This window comes from Triticum aestivum, chromosome 2A (genome assembly GCF_018294505.1).
Source record: "Triticum aestivum cultivar Chinese Spring chromosome 2A, IWGSC CS RefSeq v2.1, whole genome shotgun sequence".
Lineage (NCBI taxonomy): Eukaryota > Viridiplantae > Streptophyta > Magnoliopsida > Poales > Poaceae > Triticum > Triticum aestivum.
This window is the reverse complement of record NC_057797.1, coordinates 626482939-626505388: the sequence shown is the minus strand read 5'-3', so window position 1 is coordinate 626505388 and position 22450 is coordinate 626482939. Positions and strand designations below refer to the sequence as shown.

At 43.5% G+C, this 22450-nt stretch overlaps 2 protein-coding genes across 2 annotated transcripts; both read left to right on the top strand.

Annotated features, from left to right (window-relative positions):
• Positions 1–1403: 1403 nt before the first annotated feature.
• Positions 1404–4885, top strand: LOC123189868 (uncharacterized). The gene is made up of 2 exons (XM_044602384.1): positions 1404–1879; positions 4560–4885. The coding sequence occupies exons 1-2, from the start codon at positions 1636–1638 to the stop codon at positions 4598–4600; spliced, it is 285 nt and encodes a 94-aa protein (XP_044458319.1). The 5' UTR covers positions 1404–1635; the 3' UTR covers positions 4601–4885.
• Positions 4886–6874: 1989 nt separating this feature from the next.
• On the top strand, positions 6875–8700 carry LOC123185746 (uncharacterized). The gene is made up of 3 exons (XM_044597575.1): positions 6875–7134; positions 7617–7688; positions 7763–8700. Exons 1-3 carry the CDS (start codon positions 6958–6960, stop codon positions 7874–7876), a joined length of 363 nt encoding a protein of 120 aa, XP_044453510.1. The 5' UTR covers positions 6875–6957; the 3' UTR covers positions 7877–8700.
• The last annotated feature ends 13750 nt before the right edge of the window (positions 8701–22450 follow it).

Sequence of the window (22450 nt, the reverse complement as noted above, 5' to 3'; positions counted from 1 at the left end):
TGCATATACCCGATGGATCCAAGCATCTCATGGAACCCTCTTTCTTCACTCATCGTCGACGTCTCTCAAGTACTCACATTTGGACCCTTGAATCACAATATTATGCTTTTGCCCACTCTTGTGCTTATTTTTCATGACATTCAACAACCACAAACTGAGGCTAAGAATATCACTAATTGAAACATCACTAGAATATTTATAAATAATAAATAAAATATTATATTCTCATGGTGAGTTCATGTCCTAGCCGTCCAATTTCCTCCCGTCACGGTCCCACCAAATCTGGTCATATGGGTCGGGACACCCAAAGACCTGGCCATAGGGATTGGCCTGGCAAGCCAGATAAAAAAACCAGCCTGGCACGACACGGCTGCAGGCCGACCAGTGTTGCATTTCAGTCTAAAAAGCTAAGGAAAATAAAAAAGACTTAAAAACTAAAATAATTTAAAAATTAAGAAATAAAATACAAAAAATCTAATGGGGGCATGTCGTGCCTGACCTTAAGGCCTGGCTTCGAGGATCGGCCTTGTTCCATGGCCGGTCGAAGGTCGACCGGTCCGACTCTTTTACTCGCATGACATGCCCGACCAATGTCAGGCCAAAAATCTGTGCCCGTGGGCTGGCCCGGGAGGCATGGCCCATATGGTCAGGTTTGTGTTCCGCTCTGCCGGAGCACATTTTCTAGTGATTAGTGCAGACTGTGTCAAATCCTATTCGACGCCTTATGTGCCCATTATTGGTTATTTGGTATGCAATGCCCCCCCCCCCCCCCTTCTCTTGATCTAAATGGGTCAGCCCATCTTAACGCACCAAACGAATCTCCCGTCCTCGGTTTTGGGAAGCTCCCAGAAGCAGTTTTTTTCTTTTTTTGTTATTTGATTTCTAAACCGTTTTTCTTCTGTTTTATTTTCCCATGTTCTTTCCTTTTTCTTTTCTCTTTTTCAAATGTGTGATTTGTTTTTTCAAATTCGTGAGCCTCTTTAGAAAACCTGTGGGATTTTTTCAAATCCACGAACCTTTTTTGTTTCGAATTTGCAAACTCTTTTCAATTTTTACAAACTTTTTAAAAATTCACGATTTTTTTTCAAAATTGATGTTTTTTTGGTTCAAAATCAATTAACTTTTTTCAAATTAGTGAACTTTGCAAAAAAGATTGATGAACTTTTTCCAAAATCAAGGAACGTTTTTCAAAGTTGCAATTTTTTAAAAAAATCTATGAACATTTTCAGATTTTTGATTTTTCCCCATACTTGTGAACTTTTTATTGCGAACCTATGAAGTTATTTATTTATTTATTTTCCGAAAAATTCAGATTTATTTTTAGAAAAGTCAAAACGGTTGACTGCTCAGGTGACCGGTTAACGCTGGCCGATCAACCATCGACCCGAGCGAGCGACGCGAGGGACCATCGGCCTTTGTTGGGCCAGGCACAGGCGAGCAGCGCGTGAGCGCGAAGAGGAGGTCTCGCTCTCGCAGATTCCACCCCACCCCGCCGCGCATGCTCGCCCATCATCCGATCCCAAATCCGCAACCCACACCGTCCCAATCGTCCGCGCCGACCCCCGTGATCCCTAAGATCAAGACAATCCCCGGCCCGGCCAGCCCCCGCCGCCGCCCCCTCCTCGCCCGGCGAAGATGCACCTGTGGCCGTCGCTCCGGATCCGGGACTCGTTCAAGCACGCCTACCTGGAGAAGCTTGAGTTCAACCTCGCCCACAAGAAGCGCGCGCAGGGGCAGGGGCAAGGGCGGCAGGGCCAGGACGGGGACGAGGCGCCTCTGCTCGAGGGCCGCTCGTCGTCGATGGTGGCCACCGCGTTCGAGCTCGCCTGCGACGCCGCCATGCTCCTTTCGTGCTGCTGTTGCTGCTTCTGCTGCGGCGGTACGTCCTGATGATGCCATTTCTAACAATTTCTTTTACTGTTTCGCATCTCATTGCCAAATTATGCATGCTGTTGCCCTCGCATACAAATTAAGAAAACTGACCCCGCAATTTTTTTTAAGAAAACAGAAAAAGAAATGAAAGAATACTCACATGTGACTGATGATGAAATCGCTTAGGATTCAGATGGTACTGGAATGTGCAACTTGATGCCTTAATACCATGATTTGGTGTTGGGATCCACTTTTGATCGATTAGACTTGGATCTGCCTTGTTAACTTATTAGGGCGTCAGATTATGCTTATGCTTATATTAATCAGATATAAGAAAGCATATCCTGAATGTGCACTCAACTTTTTGGATAGGTTTCCTACCAATCGAATAACATAATCCGGTAGACACAGGGAACACTAGATGTAATCTTTAGCTCCCATCATGGTCATTATTTTGTTGATCAAATAATTAAAACTGTTGCAACTTATGGGCTGTTTTTTAACTACTAAGAAGAGTGGTGATGGGATATGGTAGTGTTACTCCTTGTATCCTTGTGGACACAACCTATACTGAAGAGCAGCATATTATTTTGGCCCTGATTGTAGTTAGCTTTCCTAGCTACATTTACATTGATACTGAAACTGTGAAAGTAGGCTATTAGAACCACCTGAGTTTGTGCTCTTACTTTTTTGGAATTAGGGCATACGACGTTTTTGGATTGGATGCATGATTTGGTCATTGCATTATTCACTCACCAGCTTTGATGGTCCTCCCTTTTCCCTTCGGAATTTTTTTGCAGGGGGTCCTCCCTTAATATGTTAATGTGGGCCATTTTCAGGATACAATTAGTGAACTTGTCAAATTTCTAGTTTAACATAATGAATTAATATGTTGAGGATAAAATCATCATTTTCAAATCATCATGTGGTTATCCATTTTTTGTTGAAATCCTCGTAGCCAGATTACATCCTAGACTAAAATGTTGATGACTATACATCTCATGTCCCACATGTTCCTCTGAAACCTGGATACATCTCATGAAGAATCTGAATACTTTTGATGCGAGATGGATATCCACGACCCATCCAGGGATACCCCCCTAACCAAGCACCCTTAGCACCTCCTGATTCTGGCCAGTGGCATTGGAAACGTATATAGTTTTCTCCCATGCCTGTTGAAATTGTACATAGACTGGATTGAAGGGTAATTTCTGGAGGACAGAGGATACTCTTGGTTGCTCGGTAGGAAAATCATAAGTTGCTACAGGTCATAGGCTTGCCTCGTTCATCCTGAAATGCTTACAATGAAGAGTTTCAACAACTCGATTTCAGATCCTAACCAGGCATGAGTAGTGACATAGACCCTGCAAATAGCTTTGAAATATGCATATGCATAATGGACACTAATCCTAAAAACTATGTGCATAACATCAATTGAACACTCAGCATCTGGTTCCATGATGAGTTGATTGTCACAAGCAGCTAAGGTCCAAAATTTTCGTGTTCATATGTTGTCCAGGTGACACTTACGTGGCTTAGTGGCATCGTACAGGATCTTGGTGGTCAAGTCCACACTCTTCTATAAGTCCAAGATAGGCTCCATGCAAAAAAAAGGTCCAAGATAGGCAGTTCGTCCTACCTATTCTCGTTTCAAAATTAGTATGCTGTCCAATGTGAAGCTGTTTTGTGGAGTAATAAACTTCTACGCAAGAGCTGTGGAAAGAATTGCCACACCCTGGATATGTAAATTGCAAGGGCTATCTTGGTATACTGCTACGAGCTTTAGGTCAAACACACCCCTTTATCTGTACAAAAATTATGGCTGGTCGGTCGGCCGTACAAAAACAAGCAGGAGGAACACCTAAGTTATTCGTGAATATCAAGGAGATTAGGACAGGTGGAGGATAGTCATTAGGAGATGAGATGTTTAGGAACTGAAGAGTTGTATCCTTGTATGATGGGATAATAGCAGGTCTATGTATCTAGATAGACAGACAGGTTAGAGACAGAGAAGATAGTTTGAATTGTTTTAGGTAAGACATAATTTGAGTCGGTTGGTTACTCAGTTTGGCTGTTCAGGTAGTTTAGGCTGTGCTGTATAAACAAGCTAGCATTTTAACCTTTTTTGCATGCAATCATTGAAAAAAAATTCGAATAAGCCTCAGAATTTCTCTTCCGCTTTAGGGATGAGCCCTGCCGACGAATTGAAGAGGGCGAGTGCCCAATCCCCTGTCCTCTGATCATTATCCTATCCCAAATACTCGTTGTGGACTAAGGTCCATAAATGTACATGAATAGTGTAATCTGGTCACCGAACCTTTGGTTTGTCTCTGTCTGTTCAGAATATTTGAAAAAATATATTATCTTCTTTTCAACTTTTTTATGTTATCTACTTATCTTCTTTTGCACAAAATACGAGCTGTAGCTAATTGCCGTCCTGTCTTCAAATTATGCAATTTGTTTTTATCACAAATAAGTTGGAGCTGCAGCTGATATTCCTTGCCCCTTTCCACATATCTTCAGCACTTTAGGAGATCACAAATTTACAACCTCTGTTCTGTTCCATGTCACCACCATGCTCTTTTTCACCTAAAAAAAGGCTGCTACGTCTGCTCTCTGATTCATGATCTTTATATTGTCTAGAGATTTGTGTAACTTCACTCTAACCAATCTGTATGATGAATCAGCTTGTGGTGGTGAGGAGGACGATCCTCTAACAGCTCGTTGATGCCGGACGCTGAGAGCCACCTCCAGAAGCCAGAGAACTCAATAGATCAGGAAAAGCATATAATGCATGCAGCTGTGACGGGTCGTACTCAAACTAATTGTACATATGGAGTTTCGATCTTCTGCTGTTGTGGCCCGGTTTAAAATGCCACTGACAAGTAGTCTTACTGGCGCATTTCCTATTTCGCAGTAGGAAATTTCTGCAGTGCAGGCTTCATAATTGATCTGTATACTCCATAGCCGTATGTACATTCAGTTTCAGGGTATGTGCAACTGCCATTTCTCATTGCTGTGCTGTCTCGTGCTTCCCACATTGAGTCTTTGGTCCAGACTCCGGAGGCAGCTGATTGCGCGTCATTGCATTCGTAGTTTGCCTATCCATCTCTTAAGAGAACTGAGAATTTGAACCAGTATGTTTCGGTTCGGGTGGGCCTTGTTTACCTGATTATACTCTTCCTATGCAAGCAGATGTGCATGTAGTACTCAGTACTCCCTCCGTCTGAAAATACTTGTCATCAAAATGAACAAAAAAGGATGTGTCTAGAACTAAAATACATCTAGATACATCTCATTTTATTTATTTTGATGACAAGTATTTTTAGACGAAGAGAGTATAAGATACATTTGTCAGGAAGAACAGAGGATAAATGCTCATGAACAAGGATGATCACGACTACGAGCCATGAATCTGCTGGAGCACACATGTCCAGTTGCTCTTATTCACCCACCATATATTGGAAAATGCACCGAGAGCATACAGATGTCCCCTAGCAAAATCATTGGAGGTCAGAGGATTTTTACAATATTAAAATACTCTCATAATAGACGTTCGTCCCGCTTTATAAATAAAACCACCAACACATCTATGCAAAAGAAATTCCACAATGTTGGAACAGAAAAATAGTGGGATTAGAATTTCATATTTATTCATGATCCTACAGGGTTTTGGTTTGTATGATTACATCCTACTTAGGAATAATTTCTTTAGAACTCAAACTACATATATGAAAAATTCCTAAGAATTGTAATCCTTCATTTCTTTAAATGTCCTTTTTGAATCAAAGAGACCCTAAGGCAAGTCATGTTCAGCTCTCCAACACACAAGGGGATCTGATGAAACCCAAACACAAACTTATGGGACCGTCGGTTCCTTAATCGTTTGGAAAAATAAAGTCAGCGTCAGTCAATTTTCTTCCTCCCCTAGACCCCCCCACCCACGGACTGCTGGCTTGCCTGCTACCGCCCCCGCAACCGGCCGTGCTCCAGCGCGTCTCGCCGCCGTATTGTTGTGGTCGCCAACCATCCCTCTAAACATCCCTGGCATTAGATCTTCTCCAACTTCCTGCGGAAACTCCCGTCCTTCCACACAACGGTATCGCCAGCTCGAAATCTTTATGTCTGAGGCCTCATGATGTCTCGTGTATCACTACGCTCGCCGTGGCACCTTCGTCTTCGGCCTCAGTGTTTTGCAATCGACGGAAGGAAAAACAATTTTAGACACACAAAGATCATAAAAAAATAGAAATTTAAAGAATAATCAAAAGGAGCTAAATTGCGCAGGTCATGGCCTATCACAAAACTCAATATTTGTTATCAAGATCAACAACACGAAGGCAAACCAATGGTATATTCAGGTGGATGTTTTTTTAACACATTACAAACACATACACACATACGCTCACCCCTATGAACACATGCACACACACCTTGTCCCTATAAGCATCTTTGAAAGACTGAGTCAGCACATCATCTTGAGATTGATTAAGTCGTTACAAACGTCTTTGTAGTCGACGGGGATGTCTTCTCCCATTGAACGCACATTGTCAAAAGGCCTGAAATAAATTCAGAAAAATGTGAGCAGCCGAACATTCAATGTAAGGACTTAAACTCTGATGGGTTGAGGACACAACTGTCATCCTAACGATCCAACCAGATATGTTGTTGGATTAAAAAAGGGACTGTCTATTTTGCATTTGATTGATTTTCAATTGGGTATCATTCAAATTTTCTGACCACTGTCCTGATGACAGCTGTAATTGTAGAAAGCTACCGATAAGAATCTACTCATTTCCACGAAAATGGGTCGGGCTAGAAAGACCCGGTTGTCTACTAAACCTCCAACCGATCTCTTCCAGCAGCTTCCCTGGACCACACCTGACAAAAGAGAAGAAAGGAAGAAAAACAGTTAAACCCCAGGCTTGAACTTGCCTCCCAAGAAAAAAAAATAGATCTCACACTTCTTCCTCCCCCGTCTAAACTGATCTCACCTAACACACAATCACCCTCTCAACGCTCAGAACCAAACATAGGAGACACCATGGGAGGGGGGATTGAGAAGAAGATAGAACAGGAACAGCCATGGAAGAGGAGCATCAAGGCTCAGCAACAGCACAAAGACACATGGCAGATAGGGGTGTACCTGGAGAGAACACAGAGGGGAGATCTGCCACTAATTGCTGGACTCTACAGGAAGAACGTCCAAGAAAGGATCCACACTGGACTCTACAGGAAGAACGTCCAAGAAAGGATCCACAGGTCAGCAAATCTTCTAAAAACTCCATTTTACTCCCAGTTATGCTCCTGATTTTGCTCCCAATTTTGATTATTACATGAAGTTGACTGCACAAAACATGACAAGGAGATGATTAGTAACAGTGTAAAGGAGAAACTAGTAGTAAAATCATCAAAACAGAGAAAATCATCATAGTTACAGAACAGAAAATGGAGGACAAGAGCAAGAAAACAGACCCCTTACAACTATCAAAAGCAGTAAAAAGACAAGACAAACAGCAGCATGGTTTCAGTATACATTGCAAGTATCAGTTCAAACAAGCCCCTTACAGCTATCAAAAAGCAGTAAAAAGACAAGACAGACAGCAGCATGGTTTCAGTATACATTGCAAGTATCAGTTTAAATTTTCATTCACAGAGGAGCAATTACTGACGGTTTAATTTTTCTTAAAGGGTTACATATATTACTGTTGAGTTCTGACAGTTTAATTTTGGTGTTACTGCAGATGGAAAGCAAGCAGATAACATTCAAAGAGGAGCAATTTCTCTCAATGTCACAAGAAGAATTGATCCTAAATGTGAGTTGCATTAGCAAAATAAGTCAAAAGGAAATATATATACATGTAATTGAAAAGTTCAAATACTATTGCAGGATACATTTTCATTCACTGCGCTTCTACAATTTGACATTATATACAAGGTAAAAGAGACCTACTACTCTGTACTATACACAAACGACACTGTTCATACAATGAACAAATATTAAAACTTTTGAAATGATACTTGCGGGTTCATTCAGGGAATTCGCCTGTGAACACATTGTCGGAGTAATTGGACATGGATATCCCGAAGACGGCGAGACAAGAATTCAAGACATCGGGGCTAGCAAAGCCCCTCAGTTTAACTATCTAGCCGGCGGCCGGCTGCTGGCTGCCGACTGCTCCACCAGGCCGACTGCTGGCTGCCGACTCCTCCACCAGGCCGGCTGCCCGAAATCAACTGCAGCCTGACGCAACACCGACATGACGCCGTACCCGGCACTGTTCATGTATCACCCCAGCCATCATGTACAGTGTCACTTGTCCCCTGACACTATTTATGAAGTGACCCAGGGGACAAGCATGACACTCCACCATGACTTGCCCATGCCACCACATAGCTTACTCTCTAAGCTAGCCATGCCTATATATATGGGCACACATCCATCCATCCAAGATGGACTCTCACGCACACACCCACAAGCAAGTTAGCTAGCAAGAGAGCTAGCTAGCCATCCATCCATCCACTCCCATGGGCAAGTATGCCCAAGCACACCCATATGGCCGGAGGCAACGGCCACCATGCCACATACATATGCAAAGCCAGATGCCTATGGCACTGAGCTTAGATACAACTCCAGGAGCACTCTGTACCAAATATACCAGATATACTCAGACATGCAGGAGTAAGGGTATTATCTCTCCGGAGAGTCCCGAACCTGGGCAAACTACCGCATGCTATTCGCATACCCGCTCCCGGGCCTATCAGCAGCAGTCTTGCCCTCACACGAAGCCACCTTGTGACATATGTCGTCTTGCACCCCCCGTGAGAATACCACGACATTTGGCGCCAACCGTGGAGCGGCACTATGCTACCGCGCTGCTGCTGGTTTCACAGTCCGGGCGGGACCCTTTCATCATCGTCACCGCGGCGTCGCGCCGTCTCTCCGGTAGCGCTCGGGGGCCCGACATCGACACGCTCCCGAGCGGCCGCACGGGATGGCGTGTCCTCGTCATCGGCCTCGCCGTTCTCGCCATCAACACCGCGGCGTCGCCGTTGTCCCTCCGTTAGCACTCGGGGGCTCGGCATTGACACGCCCTGGGGCGGCCGCACGGGACGGCGCGTCCGCCTCGTCGGTCTCGACACGCCCCGGGGCGGCCGCACGGGACGGCGTGTCCGCCTCGTCGGCCTCGACACCGCTGAGCCTGCTCAGGCTCATCCTGCTCACTTGCATCTGCTTGCAAGCTAGGTAGATGCAAGTCAAACCGTGGTCATACACCATCCATACACTACTCAAACAGTGTTGGTCACTGACCATGCAATGCTCGTACAGTGGCCAGACACAACACAGACAACGCATTCGCGCACCCATGCTTGCAGGCCCTGCTCGCACACTGCTCTGCACGCCCGCGTGCGCCCCGCCGCTCAGCCCCCGTGTGCGTGTGCATTGCGTCCTGGCCGCATCTAGCGCCCGCACTGCTCCCCGCATTTCCTCCCTGGAACGCGGCTCGGCCGCGCGTTGCTGCAGCCCCTGCCCGCTGGTCCGCTGCTCCAGCTCTGTTGTTCTCCCGCCTCAACCAGAAGGTCTGCATCGGCCGCTCCGTCCGCTCGCGCCTCCGCTCCGTCAGCTCCTCGACTGAGCACCAGCAGCGACTGGGCGCCGCGCCCGCGGTGCTGCAGGCCGCCGCACCCCCACGCTGCTTTGCCCCCGACGTCCGCGCGGCCCCGCGCCCTCTGGCCGGCTCCAGCTCCAGCCACCCCGGCGCTGCTCCTCTGCCCGCTGGCAGTAGCGCACAGCGGCTGCCTGCTAGCCAAAAAGAAAAAAGAAAGAGAGATGCCGGGTGTAAAAAAAGAGAGAAAAGAAGTCGCTGGGACAAAGAGAAGAAAAGACAAACCCGTTAGGATGACCCGTCCACATGCTTTGCCACTTGGACGGTCAGTCGTGACCCGCGCTGTCGGTAGTGTCAAGCCGGCTGGTCTGCCTCCTGCTCCGACGGCACACCCAGCGAGTGCGCTGACGCACTCCCGCGAAGAAAGAGAAGACAAAGTAGTTGCCGGGAGATTCGACCCGACTGCTCAGTGATAACCCACAAGTATAGAGGATCGCAACAACTTTCGAGGGTAAATTATTCAAACCAAATTTATTGATTCAACACAAGGGGAGCCAAAGAATATTCTCAAGTATTAGTAACTGAGTTGTCAATTCAACCACACCTGGAAACTTAGTATCTGCAGCAAAGTGTTTAGTACCAAAGTAATATGATAGTGGTGGTAACAGTAACAAAAGAGTAATGAAAGAAAAATAATGTTTTTGGTAATTTGTAATGATTGTAACAATAGCAATGGGAAAGTAAATAAGCGTAAACCAGTATATGGAAAGCTCGTAGGCATCGGATCAGTAATGGATAATTATGCCGGATGCGGTTCATCATGTAACAATCATAACATAGGGTGACACAGAACTAGCTCCAATTCATCAATGTAATGTAGGCATGTATTCTGAATATAGTCATACGTGCTTATGGAAAAGAACTTGCATGACATCTTTTGTCCTACCCTCCCGTGGCAGCGGGGTCCTTACGGAAACTAAGGGATATTAAGGCCTCATTTTAATAGAGAACCGGAACAAAGCATTAGCACATAGTGAATACATGAACTCCTCAAACTACGGTCATCACCGGTAAGTATCCCGATTATTGTCACTTCGGGGTTAACGGATCATAACACATAATAGGTGACTATAGACTTGCAAGATAGGATCAAGAACACTCATATATTGATGAAAACATAATAGGTTTAGATCTGAAATCATGGCACTCGGGCCCTAGTGACAAGCATTAAGCATAGCAAAGTCATAGCAACATCAATCTCAGAACATAGTGGATACTAGGGATCAAACCCTAACAAAACTAACTCGATTACATGATAAATCTCATCCAACCCATCACCGTCCAGCAAGCTTAGATGGAATTACTCACGCACGGCGGTGAGCATCATGAAATTGGTGATGGAGGATGGTTGATGATGACGATGGCGATGAATCCCCCACTCCGGAGCCCCGAATGGACTCCAGATCAGCCCTCCCGAGAGGTTTTAGGGCTTGGCGGCGGCTCCGTATCGTAAAACGCGATGATTTCTTCTCTTCTATTTTTTTCTCCTCGAAAGCAAATATATAGAGTTGGAGTTGGAGTCGGGAGGTCTCCAGGGGGCCCACGAGGTAGGGGGCGCGCCTCCCACCCTCGTGGACAGGGTGTGGCCCCCTGGTCTTCATCTTTGGCGGGGATTTTTTATTATTTATTTTAAGATATTCCGTGGAGTTTCAGGTCATTCTGAGAACTTTTGTTTTCTGCACATAAAACAACATCATGACATTGTAATTCATGGTAAAAGAGATCCAATCATAGTCACACCCAATATAAATTAATAGTGATGAATGCAAATGACAGATGCGCTCTCCATCTAGTGCTTTTAATAAGAGGATGATGACTCAATATAAAAGTAAATAGATAGGCCATTCGCAGAGGGAAGCAGGGATTTGTAGAGGTGGCAGAGCTCGGTTTTGAAATAGAGATAATTAATATTTTGAGCGGTATACTTTCATTGTCAACATAACAACCAAGAGATGACGATATCTTCCATGCTGCACACATTATAGGCGGTTCCCAAACAGAATGGTAAAGTTTATACTCCCCCTCCACCAACAAACATCAATCCATGGCTTGCTCGAAACAACGAGTGCCTCCAACTATCAACAGTCCCAGGGGGAGTTTTGTTTTGCAATTATTTTGATTTAGTTTGCATAAAGCATGGGACTGGGCATCCCGGTGACTAGCCATTTTCTCGTGAGTGAGGAGCGGAGTCCACTCCTCTTGAGAATAACCCGCCCAGCATGGAAGATACAGACATCCCTAGTTGATACATGAGCTATTCGAGTATACAAAACAGGATGGTTATTTGAAGGTTTAGAGTTTGGCACATACAAATTTACTTGGAACGGCAGGAAGATACCGTGTATAGGAAGGTATAGTGGACTCATCTGGAATAACTTTGGGGTTTAAGGGATTGGATGCACAAGCAGTATTCCCGCTTAGTACAGGTGAAGGCTAGCAAAAGACTGAAAAGCGACCAACTAGAGAGCGATAACAGCCATGTACATGCATTAAAATTAATAAACATTGGATGCAAGCATGAGTAGGATATAATCCACCATGAACATAAATATTGTGAAGGCTATGTTGATTTGTTTCAACTACATGCGTGAACATGTGCCAAGTCAAGTCACTTAAATCATTCAAAAGAGAATACCACCCCATCATACCACATCATTGAAGGAAATATGCCCTAGAGGCAATAATAAAGTTATTATTTATTTCCTTATATCATGATAAAAGTTTATTATTCATGCTAGAATTGTATTAACCGGAAACATAATACATGTGTGAATACATAGACAAACAGAGTGTCACTAGTATGCCTCTACTAGACTAGCTTGTTAATCAAAGATGGTTATGTTTCCTAACCATGGACAAAGAGTTGTCATTTGATTAACAGGATCACATCATTAGTTGAATGATCTGATTGACATGACCCATTCCATTAGCTTAGCACCCGATCGTTTAGTATCTTGCTATTGCTTTCTTCATGACTTATACATGTTCCTATGACTATGAGATTATGCAACTCCCGTTTGCCGGAGGAACACTTTGTGTGCTACCAAACGTCACAACGTAACTGGGTGATTATAAAGGAGCTCTATAGGTGTCTCCAAAGGTACATGTTGGGTTGGCGTATTTCGAGATTAGGATTTGTCACTCCGATTGTCGGAGAGGTATCTCTGGGCCCTCTCGGTAATGCACATCACTTAAGCCTTGCAAGCACTACAACTAATGAGTTAGTTACGGGATGATGTATTACAGAACGAGTAAAGAGACTTGCCGGTAACGAGATTGAACTAGGTATGGGATACCGACGATCGAATCTCGGGCAAGTAACATACCGATGACAAAGGGAACAACGTATGTTGTTATGCGGTCTGACCGATAAAAGATCTTCATAGAATATGTAGGAGCCAATATGAGCATCCAGGTTCCGCTATTGGTTATTGACCGGAGACGTGTCTCGGTCATGTCTACATTGTTCTCGAACCCGTAGGGTCCGCACGCTTAAGGTTACGATGACAGTTATATTATGAGTTTATGCATTTTGATGTACCGAAGGTTGTTCGGAGTCCCGGATGTGATCACGAACATGACGAGGAGTCTCGAAATGGTCGAGACATAAAGATTGATATATTGGATGCCTATGTTTGGATATCGGAAGTGTTCCGGGTGAAATCGGGATTTTACCGGAGTACCGGGAGGTTACCGGAACCCCCCGGGAGGTATATGGGCCTTAGTGGGCCTTAGTGGAAGAGAGGAGAGGTGACCAGAGATGGGCCGCGCGCCCCTCCCTCCCTTGGTCCGAATTGGACAAGGAGAGGGGGCCGGCCCCCCTTCCTCCTCTCTCTCCTCTTTCCCCCCCACCATGAATCCTATTCCAACTAGGAAAGGGGGGAGTCATACTCCCAGAGGGAGTAGGACTCCTCCTGGCCGGCCGGCCCCCCTCCCTTGAACCTTTATATACGGAGGCAGGGGCACCCCCTAGAGACACAAGTTGATCCACGTGATCATATTCTTAGCCGTGTGCGGTGCCCCCTTCCACCATAGTCCTCGATAATATTGTAGCGGTGCTTAGGCGAAGCCCTGCGACGGTAGTACATCAAGATCGTCACCACGCTGTCGTGCTGACGGAACTCTTTCCCGACACTTTGCTGGATCGGAGTCCGGGGATCGTCATCGAGCTGAACGTGTGCTAGAACTCGGAGGTGCCGTAGTTTCGGTGCTTGATCGGTCGGGCCGTGGAGACGTACGACTACATCAACCAAACGCTTCCGTTGTTGATCTACAAGGGTACGTAGATCATACTCTCCCCTCTCGTTGCTATGCATCACCATGATCTTGCGTGTGCGTAGGAAATTTTTTGAAATTACTACGAAACCCAACAATCATAACCATCTCAATAGCATGTTGGCATGCAAGGTAAACCATTATAACTCATAGCTAATCAAGCATGGCACAAGCAACTATGATCTCTAATTGTCATTGCAAACATGTTTATTCATAAGAAGTTGAATCAAGAACGATGAACTCATCATATTTAGAAAAACAAAAGAGGTCGAGTTCATACCAGCTTTTCTCATCTCAGTCAGTCCATCATATATCATCATAATTGCCTTTCACTTGCACGACCAAACGATGTGAATAATAATAAGAGTGCACGTGCATTGGACTAAGCTGGAATTTGCGAGCATTCAATAAACGGGAGAAGACAAGGCAGTATGGGATCTTTTGTCAGATAAACAATAGTGCATATAAGAGCCACTTCAACAATTTAATCATGGTCTTCTCCTACTGACCCCCAAAGAAAAGAAAAGAAATAAAACTATTTACACGGGAAAGCTCCCAACAAGCAAAAGAAGAACGGGAAGTATTTTTGGGTTTTCTTTTTAATTACTACTACAAGCATGGAAAATAAATTAATTAACAGCTACAACTAATTTGTTTTGGTTTTTCTTAAGGTTTATTAAACACACAAGAAGAAAGCATAAAAAGGAAAAAAAACTAGCATGGATGATACAATGAAAAAGTATGAGCACCCACATCTAGCAATGAGTGTGTGAACATGAATGTAATGTCGGTGAGAAATACGTACTCCCCCAAGCTTAGGCTTTTGGCCTAAGTTGGTCTATGGCCACGGCTGGCCTGGCTGATATCCGTAGTAGAAGTTGGGGTCGTACTGAGATGCAGCTGCTGTCGCCTCCTGAGCTGCAGTGTGGCGACGAGCAGCCTCCGCTCTCCTCTCGTACTCATCTGCCTCCTTCCTGGTAATAGTATGTCTTCCGTTTGCCTGGTAATCAAAGAAAGCAGGAGCAGGGAGAGTAATACGGACAACATGCCGTTTGTTAAAGATTAATCGATACTGGAGAGGTGGCTCAGTCCTCTCAACAAACTGGTGAGAAACCATAGAATCAAAATCTAAATAAGCAGGAGGCAACTCCATGTCTCCTTCACGAACGTCTATCTCAAGAAATTTAGCTAAGCGGGTTGCATAAATTCGTCCAAAGAAATCTCCATTATATCTATTATGATGCAACCTACGAGCTACAATGGCTCCCATATGATAAGATTGGTCTTCTGACACAGCACTCCTGAGAATGCTAAGGTCAGGGAGACACATGTGACATGCTTCATCCTTAGCATTTATGCACCTACCTATGAAGAGAGCAAAATAATGTATAGCAGGAAAGTGAATGCTCCCTATGGTAGCTTGTGTTATATCTCTAGATTCCCCTACTGTTATACTAGCAAGAAAGTTTCTAAATTCAGATTTAGGGGGATCCCTAACACTACCCCATTGTGGAAGTTTGCAAGCAAAAGTGAAATCCTCTAAGTTCATGGTATAAGATGTGTCATAAAGATCAAACATGACTGAAGGAGAATTACGCGAAGATGAATACTCAAACCTCCTCACAAAAGAGCTTGTGAGATCATGATACCGGGGGCATTTGTCTGCCTCAAAGTCCTCAAAACCAGCATTACGCAAATATGCATTAAATTCTTCTTTAATTCCTGCACGATCCATAAAGTTTTCCGACGGCCATTCGCAAGGCCGCACTAGAGCGTCTGTTGGTGGTTCCTCGTCAGCATCACGCATAGCAAGACTGGGTCCTTGCTTCTTAGAAGAACCACCTTGGAACATCTTCCTAAGCATATTGCTTTTCTCGAGGAACAATCTCCCCAAGCAGTTTTGTGAGGGGTGCTTTGAGCAAGGAGATCGAAAATGGCAGCAAAGAGAGCTGGAACTTGTGCTTGAGTTGGTTTTTCGTGTTTGTGGGAGGGAGAAGAAGAGGATGGGTGCAGGAATAAGTGGAGGAGGGACACCGTGGGCCCACGAGGCAGGGGGCGCGCCCAGGGGGGTAGGGCGCGCCCTCCACCCTCGTGACCAGGTGGCAGCTCCCCCCGCGGTAATTTTTGCACCATAAATCCTCAAATATTCCCGAAAAAATCATATTAAATTGGCATGTCATTCTGAGGACTTTTATTTTTGGGATATTTTTATATTGCATGGATAAGTCAGAAAACAGACAGGAAAAATACTATTTTTACTTTATTTCAACTAAATAACAGAAAGTATAGAGAGGGTATAGAAGGTTGTGCTTCTAGTTTCATCCATCTCATGCTCATCAAAAGGAATCCACTAACAAGGTTGATCAAGTCTTGTTAACAAACTCATTTCGATTAACATGAAACCGGAGAAATTTCGAATAACACTAGGTTACCTCAACGGGGATATGCACATCCCCAATAATAAGTATATCATATTTCTTCTTGACGATAGGAAGAGGAAATTCAAAACCTCCAAATATAATCGATGGAATTTTTCCGATAGAATTTATACTGTGAACTTGAGGTTGTTTCCTCGGAAAGTGTACCGTATGCTCATTACCATTAACATGAAAAGTGACATTGCCTTTAGTGCAATCAATAACAACCCCTATAATATTAAGAAAAGGTCTTCCAAGAATAATAGACATACTATCGTCCTCGGGAATATCAAGAATAACAAAGTCCGTTAAAATAGTAATGTTTGCAACCACAATAGGCACATCTTCACGAATACCGACAGGTATAGCAGTTGATTTATCAGCCATTTGCAAAGATATTTCAGTAGGTGTCAACTTGTTCAAGTCAAGTCTACGATATAAAGAGAGAGGCATAACACTAACACCGGCTCCAAGATCACATAAAGCAGTTTTAACATAGTTTCTTTTAATGGATCATGGTATAGTAGGTACTCCTGGATCTCCAAGTTTCTTTGGTATTCCACCCTTAAAAGTATAATTAGCAAGCATGGTGGAAATTTCAGTTTCTGGTATCTTTCTTTTATTTGTAACAATATCTTTCATGTACTTAGCATAAGGATTCATTTTAAGCATATCAGTCAATCGCATACGCAAAAAGATAGGTCTAATCATTTCAGCAAAGCGCTCAAAATCCTCATCATCCTTTTTCTTGGATGGTTTGGGAGGAAAAGGCATGGGTTTCTGAACCCAAGGTTCTCTTTCTTTACCATGTTTCCTATCAACAAAGTCTCTCTTATCATAATGTTGATTCTTTGATTGTGGGTTATCAAGATCAAGAGCAGGTTCATTTTCTACATCATTATCATTACTAGGTTGAGCATCCTTATGAGCATCATCATTAACATTTTCATTAGGTTCATGTTCATTGCCAGATTGTGTTTCAGCATCAGACACAGAGATATCATTTGGATTATCAGGTGGTTCAGCAATAGGTTCACTAGAAGTTTGCACAGTTCTATCATTTTTCTTTTTCTTCTTTTTAGAAGAACTAGGTGCATCAATTTTATTTCTCTGAGTATCTTGCTCAATTCTCTTAGGGTGGCCTTCAGGATACAAAGGTTCCTGAGTCATTCTACGAGTTCTAGTAGACACTTTAACAGCATAATTATTTTTCTTACTATTCATTTCATCGAGCAATTCTTTTTGAGCCTTAAGTACTTGTTCTACTTGAGTGGTAACCATAGAAGCATGTTTGCTAACAAGTTTAAGTTCACCTCTAATATTAGCCATATAATCACCCAAGTATTTAATCATATCAGCATCTTGTTTTAGTTGTCTACCAAAATAAGCATTGAAGTCTTCTTGCTTAAACATAAAATTATCAAACTTATCTAAGCACTGACTAGCAATTTTAGTAGTAGGGATTTCAGCTTTATCATATCTATAGAGAGAATTTACCTTTACTACCTGTGTCGGGTTATCGAGGTCTGGAGGTTCTTCAATAAATAAGGGATTAAGATCATATGTTTCTTCAATAGGCGGTAAATTAAGACCATGTATTTCTTCAATAGGAGGTCAATTCTTAACATCTTCAGCTTTAATACATTTTTCTTTCATAGATTTCTTTGCCTCTTGCATATCTTCAGGACTGAGGAATAGAACACCTCTCTTCTTCGGAGTTGGTTTAGGAATAGGATCATTAATTGGAGCAGGAGCTGGCTCAGGAGCTGCCCAATTATTTTCATTTGTCAACATATTGTTCAATAAGATTTCAGATTCATCCGGTGTTCTTTCCCTGAAAAGAGAACCAGCACAACTATCCAGGTAATCTCTGGAAGCATCAGTTAGTCCATTATAAAAGATATCAAGTATTTCATTTTCTTAAGATGATGATCAGGCAAAGCATTAAGTAACTTGAGAAGCCTCCCCCAAGCTTGTGGGAGACTCTCTTCTTTAATTTGCACAAAGTTGTATATTTCCTTTAAAGCATCTTGTTTCTTATGAGCAGGGAAATATTTAGCAGAGAAGTAGTAAATCATATCCTGGGGACTACGCACACAACCAAGATCAAGAGAATTAAACCATATCTTAGCATCACCCTTTAATGAGAACGGAAATATTTTGAGGATATAAAAGTAGTGAGATCTCTCATCATTAGTGAACAGGGTGGTTATATCATTTAATTTAGTAAGATGTGCCACAACAGTTTTAGATTCATAGCCATGAAAAGGATCAGATTCAACCAAAGTAATTGTATCAGGATCAACAGAGAATTCATAACCCTTATCAGTAACAAAGATGGTGAAGTAGCAAAAGCAGGGTCAGGTTTCATCCTAGCATGTAGAGATTGCTTATTCCATTTAGCTAATAACCTTTTGAGTTCATATCTATCTTTGCAAGCTAAAATAGCTAAAGAAGCTTCTTGATCAAATAAATAACCCTCGGGAATAACAAGTGATTCTTCATCATCACTTTCATCTTCATAATCAGATTCAATATTTTCAATTTCTCTAGCCCTAGCAAGTTGTTCATCGAGAAAATCACCAAGTGGCACAGTAGTATCAAGCATAGAAGTAGTTTCATCATAAGTATCATGCATAGCAGAAGTAGATGAAGGAAATATGCCCTAGAGGCAATAATAAAGTTATTATTTATTTCCTTATTTCATGATAAATGTTTATTATTCATGCTAGAATTGTATTAACCGGAAACATAATACATGTGTGAATACATAGACAAACAGAGCGTCACTAGTATGCCTCTACTTGACTAGCTCATTGAATCAAAGATGGTTAAGTTTCCTAGCCATAGACATGAGTTGTCATTTGATTAACGGGGTCACATCATTAGAGAATGATGTGATTGACTTGACCCATTCCGTTAGCATAGCACTTGATTGTTTAGTTTGTTGCTATTGCTTTCTTCATGACTTATACATGTTCCTGTGACTATGAGATTATGCAACTTCCGTTTACCGGAGGAACACTTTGTGTGCTACCAAACGTCACAACGTAACTGGGTGATTATAAAGGTGCTCTACAGGTGTCTCCAAAGGTACTTGTTGGGTTGGCATATTTCGAGATTAGGATTTGTCACTCCGATTGTCGGAGAGGTATCTCTGGGCCCACTCAGTAATGCACATCACTATAAGCCTTGCAAGCATTGCAACTAATGAGTTAGTTGCGGGATGATGTATTACGGAACGAGTAAAGAGACTTGCCGGTAATGAGATTGAACTAGGTATTGAGATACCGACGATCGAATCTCGTGCAAGTAACATACCGATGACAAAGGGAACAACGTATGTTGTTATGCGGTTTGACCGATAAAGATCTTCGTAGAATATGTGGGAGCCAATATGAGCATCCAGGTTCCGCTATTGGTTATTGACCGGAGACGTGTCTCGGTCATGTCTACATTGTTCTCGAACCCGTAGGGTCCGCACGCTTAAAGTTTCAATGACAGTTATATTATGAGTTTATAAGTTTTGATGTACCTAAGGAGTTCGGAGTCCCGGATGAGATCGGGGACATGACGAAGAGTCTCGAAATGGTCAAGACGTAAAGATCGATATATTGGATGACTATATTCGGACATCGGAAAGGTTCCGAGTGATTCGGGTATTTATCGGAGTACCGGAGAGTTACGGGAATTCGCCGGGGAGTATATGGGCCTTATTGGGCCATACGGGAATAGAGGAGAGAGGCCAAAAGGAAGGAGGCGCGCGGCCCCCCTCTGGTCCGAATTGGACAAGGGGTGCAGCCCCCTTTTCCTTCTTCCTCTCCTCCTCTTTCCTTCTCTCCTACTCGGTGGGAGTAGGACTCCCCCCTTGGTGCGCCCTCCTCCTAGGCCGGCCGCCTCCCCCCTTGCTCCTTTATATACGGGGGCAGGGGGGCACCCCATGGACACAATAATTGACCATTGATCTCTTAGCCGTGTGCGGTGCCCCCCTCCATCATAGTCCACCTCGATAATACTGTAGCGGTGCTTAGGCGAAGCCCTGCGTAGGTAGAACATCAACATCGTCACCACGCCATCGTGCTGACGAAACTCTCCCTCAACACTCGGCTTGATCGGAGTTCGAGGGATGTCATCGGGCTGAACGTGTGCTGAGCTCGGAGGTGCCGTGCGTTCGGTACTTGATCGGTCGGATCGTGAAGGCGTACGACTACATCAACCGCGTTGTGCTAATGCTTCCGCTTTCGGTCTACGAGGGTACATGGACAACACTCTCCCCTCTCGTTGCTATGCATCACCATGATCTTGCGTGTGCGTAGGAAATTTTTGAAATTACTATGTTCCCCAACAGTGGCATCCGAGCCTAGGTTTTATGCGTTGATGTTGTGCATGAGTAGAACACAAGTGAGTTGTGGGCGATATAAGTCATACTGCTTACCAGCATGTCATACTTTGGTTCGGCGGTATTGTTGGATGAAGCGGCCCGGACCGACATTACGCGTACGCCTACGCGAGACTGGTTCTACCGACGTGCTTTGCACACAGGTGGCTGACGGGTGTCAGTTTTTCCAACTTTAGTTGAACCAAGTGTGGCTACGCCCGGTCCTTGCGAAGGATAAAACAGCACCAGCTTGACAAACTATCGTTGTGGTTTTGATGCGTAGGTAAGAACGGTTCTTGCTAAGCCCGTAGCAGCCACGTAAAACTTGCAACAACAAAGTAGAGGACGTCTAACTTGTTTTTGCAGGGCATGTTGTGATGTGATATGGTCAAGACATGATGCTAAATTTTATTGTATGAGATGATCATGTTTTGTAACCGAGTTATCGGCAATTGGCAGGAGCCATATGGTTGTTGCTTTATTGTATGCAATGCAATTGCGCTGTAATGCTTTACTTTATCACTAAGCGGTAACGATAGTCGTAGAAGCATAAGATTGGCGAGATGACAACGATGCTACGATGGTGATCAAGGTGTCGCGCCGGTGACGATGGTGATCATGACGGTGCTTCGGAGATGGAGATCATAAGCACAAGATGATGATGGCCATATCATATCACTTATATTGATTGCATGTGATGTTTATCTTTTATGCATCTTATCTTGCTTTGATTGACAGTAGCACTATAAGATGATCTCTCACCAAATTTCAAGATAAAAGTGTTCTCCCTGAGTATGCACCGTTGCCAAAGTTCGTCGTGTCCAGACACCACGTGATGATCGGGTGTGATAAGCTCTACGTCCATCTACAACGGGTGCAAGCCAATTTTGCACACGCATAATACTTAGGTTAAACTTGACGAGCCTAGCATATGCAGATATGGCCTCGGAACACTAAGACCGAAAGGTCGATCATGAATCATATAGTAGATATGATCAACATATTGATGTTCACCATTGAAAGCTACTCCATTTCACGTGATGATCGGTTATGGTTTAGTTGATTTGGATCATGTGATCACTTAGAAGATTAGAGGGATGTCTTTCTAAGTGGGAGTTCTTAAGTAATATGATTAATTGAACTTAAATTTATCATGAACTTAGTCTTGGTAGTATTAGCATATCTGTGTTGTAGATCAATAGCTCGCGTTTAGCTCCCCTATTTTATTTTTTGATATGTTCCTAGAGAAAATTGAGTTGAACGATGTTAGTAGCAATGATGCGGATTGGATCCGTGATCTGAGGACTATCCTCATTGCTGCACAGAAGAATTATGTCCTTGATGCACCGCTAGGTGACAAACCTATTGTAGGAGCAGATGCAGACGTTATGAACGTTTGGCTAGCTCAATATGATGACTACTTGATAGTTTAGTGCACCATGCTTAACGACTTAGAATCAGGGCTTCAAAGACGTTTTGAACGTCATAGACCATACGAGATGTTCCGGGAGTTGAAGTTAATATTTCAAGCAAATACCCGAGTTGAGAGATATGAAGTCTCCAACAAGTTCTATAGCTAAAGGATGGAGGAGAATAGCTCAAGCAGTGAGCATGTGCTCAGATTGTCTGGGTACTACAATCACTTGAATCAAGTGGGAGTTAATCTTCCAGATAAAATAGTGATCGACAGAATTATCTAGTCACCATCACCAAGTTAGTAGAACTTCGTGATGAACTATAGTATGGAAGGGATGACGAAAACAATTCCCAAGCTCTTCGCAATGCTAAAATTAGCGAAGGTAGAAATCAGGAAAAACATCAAGTGTTGATGGTTGACAAGA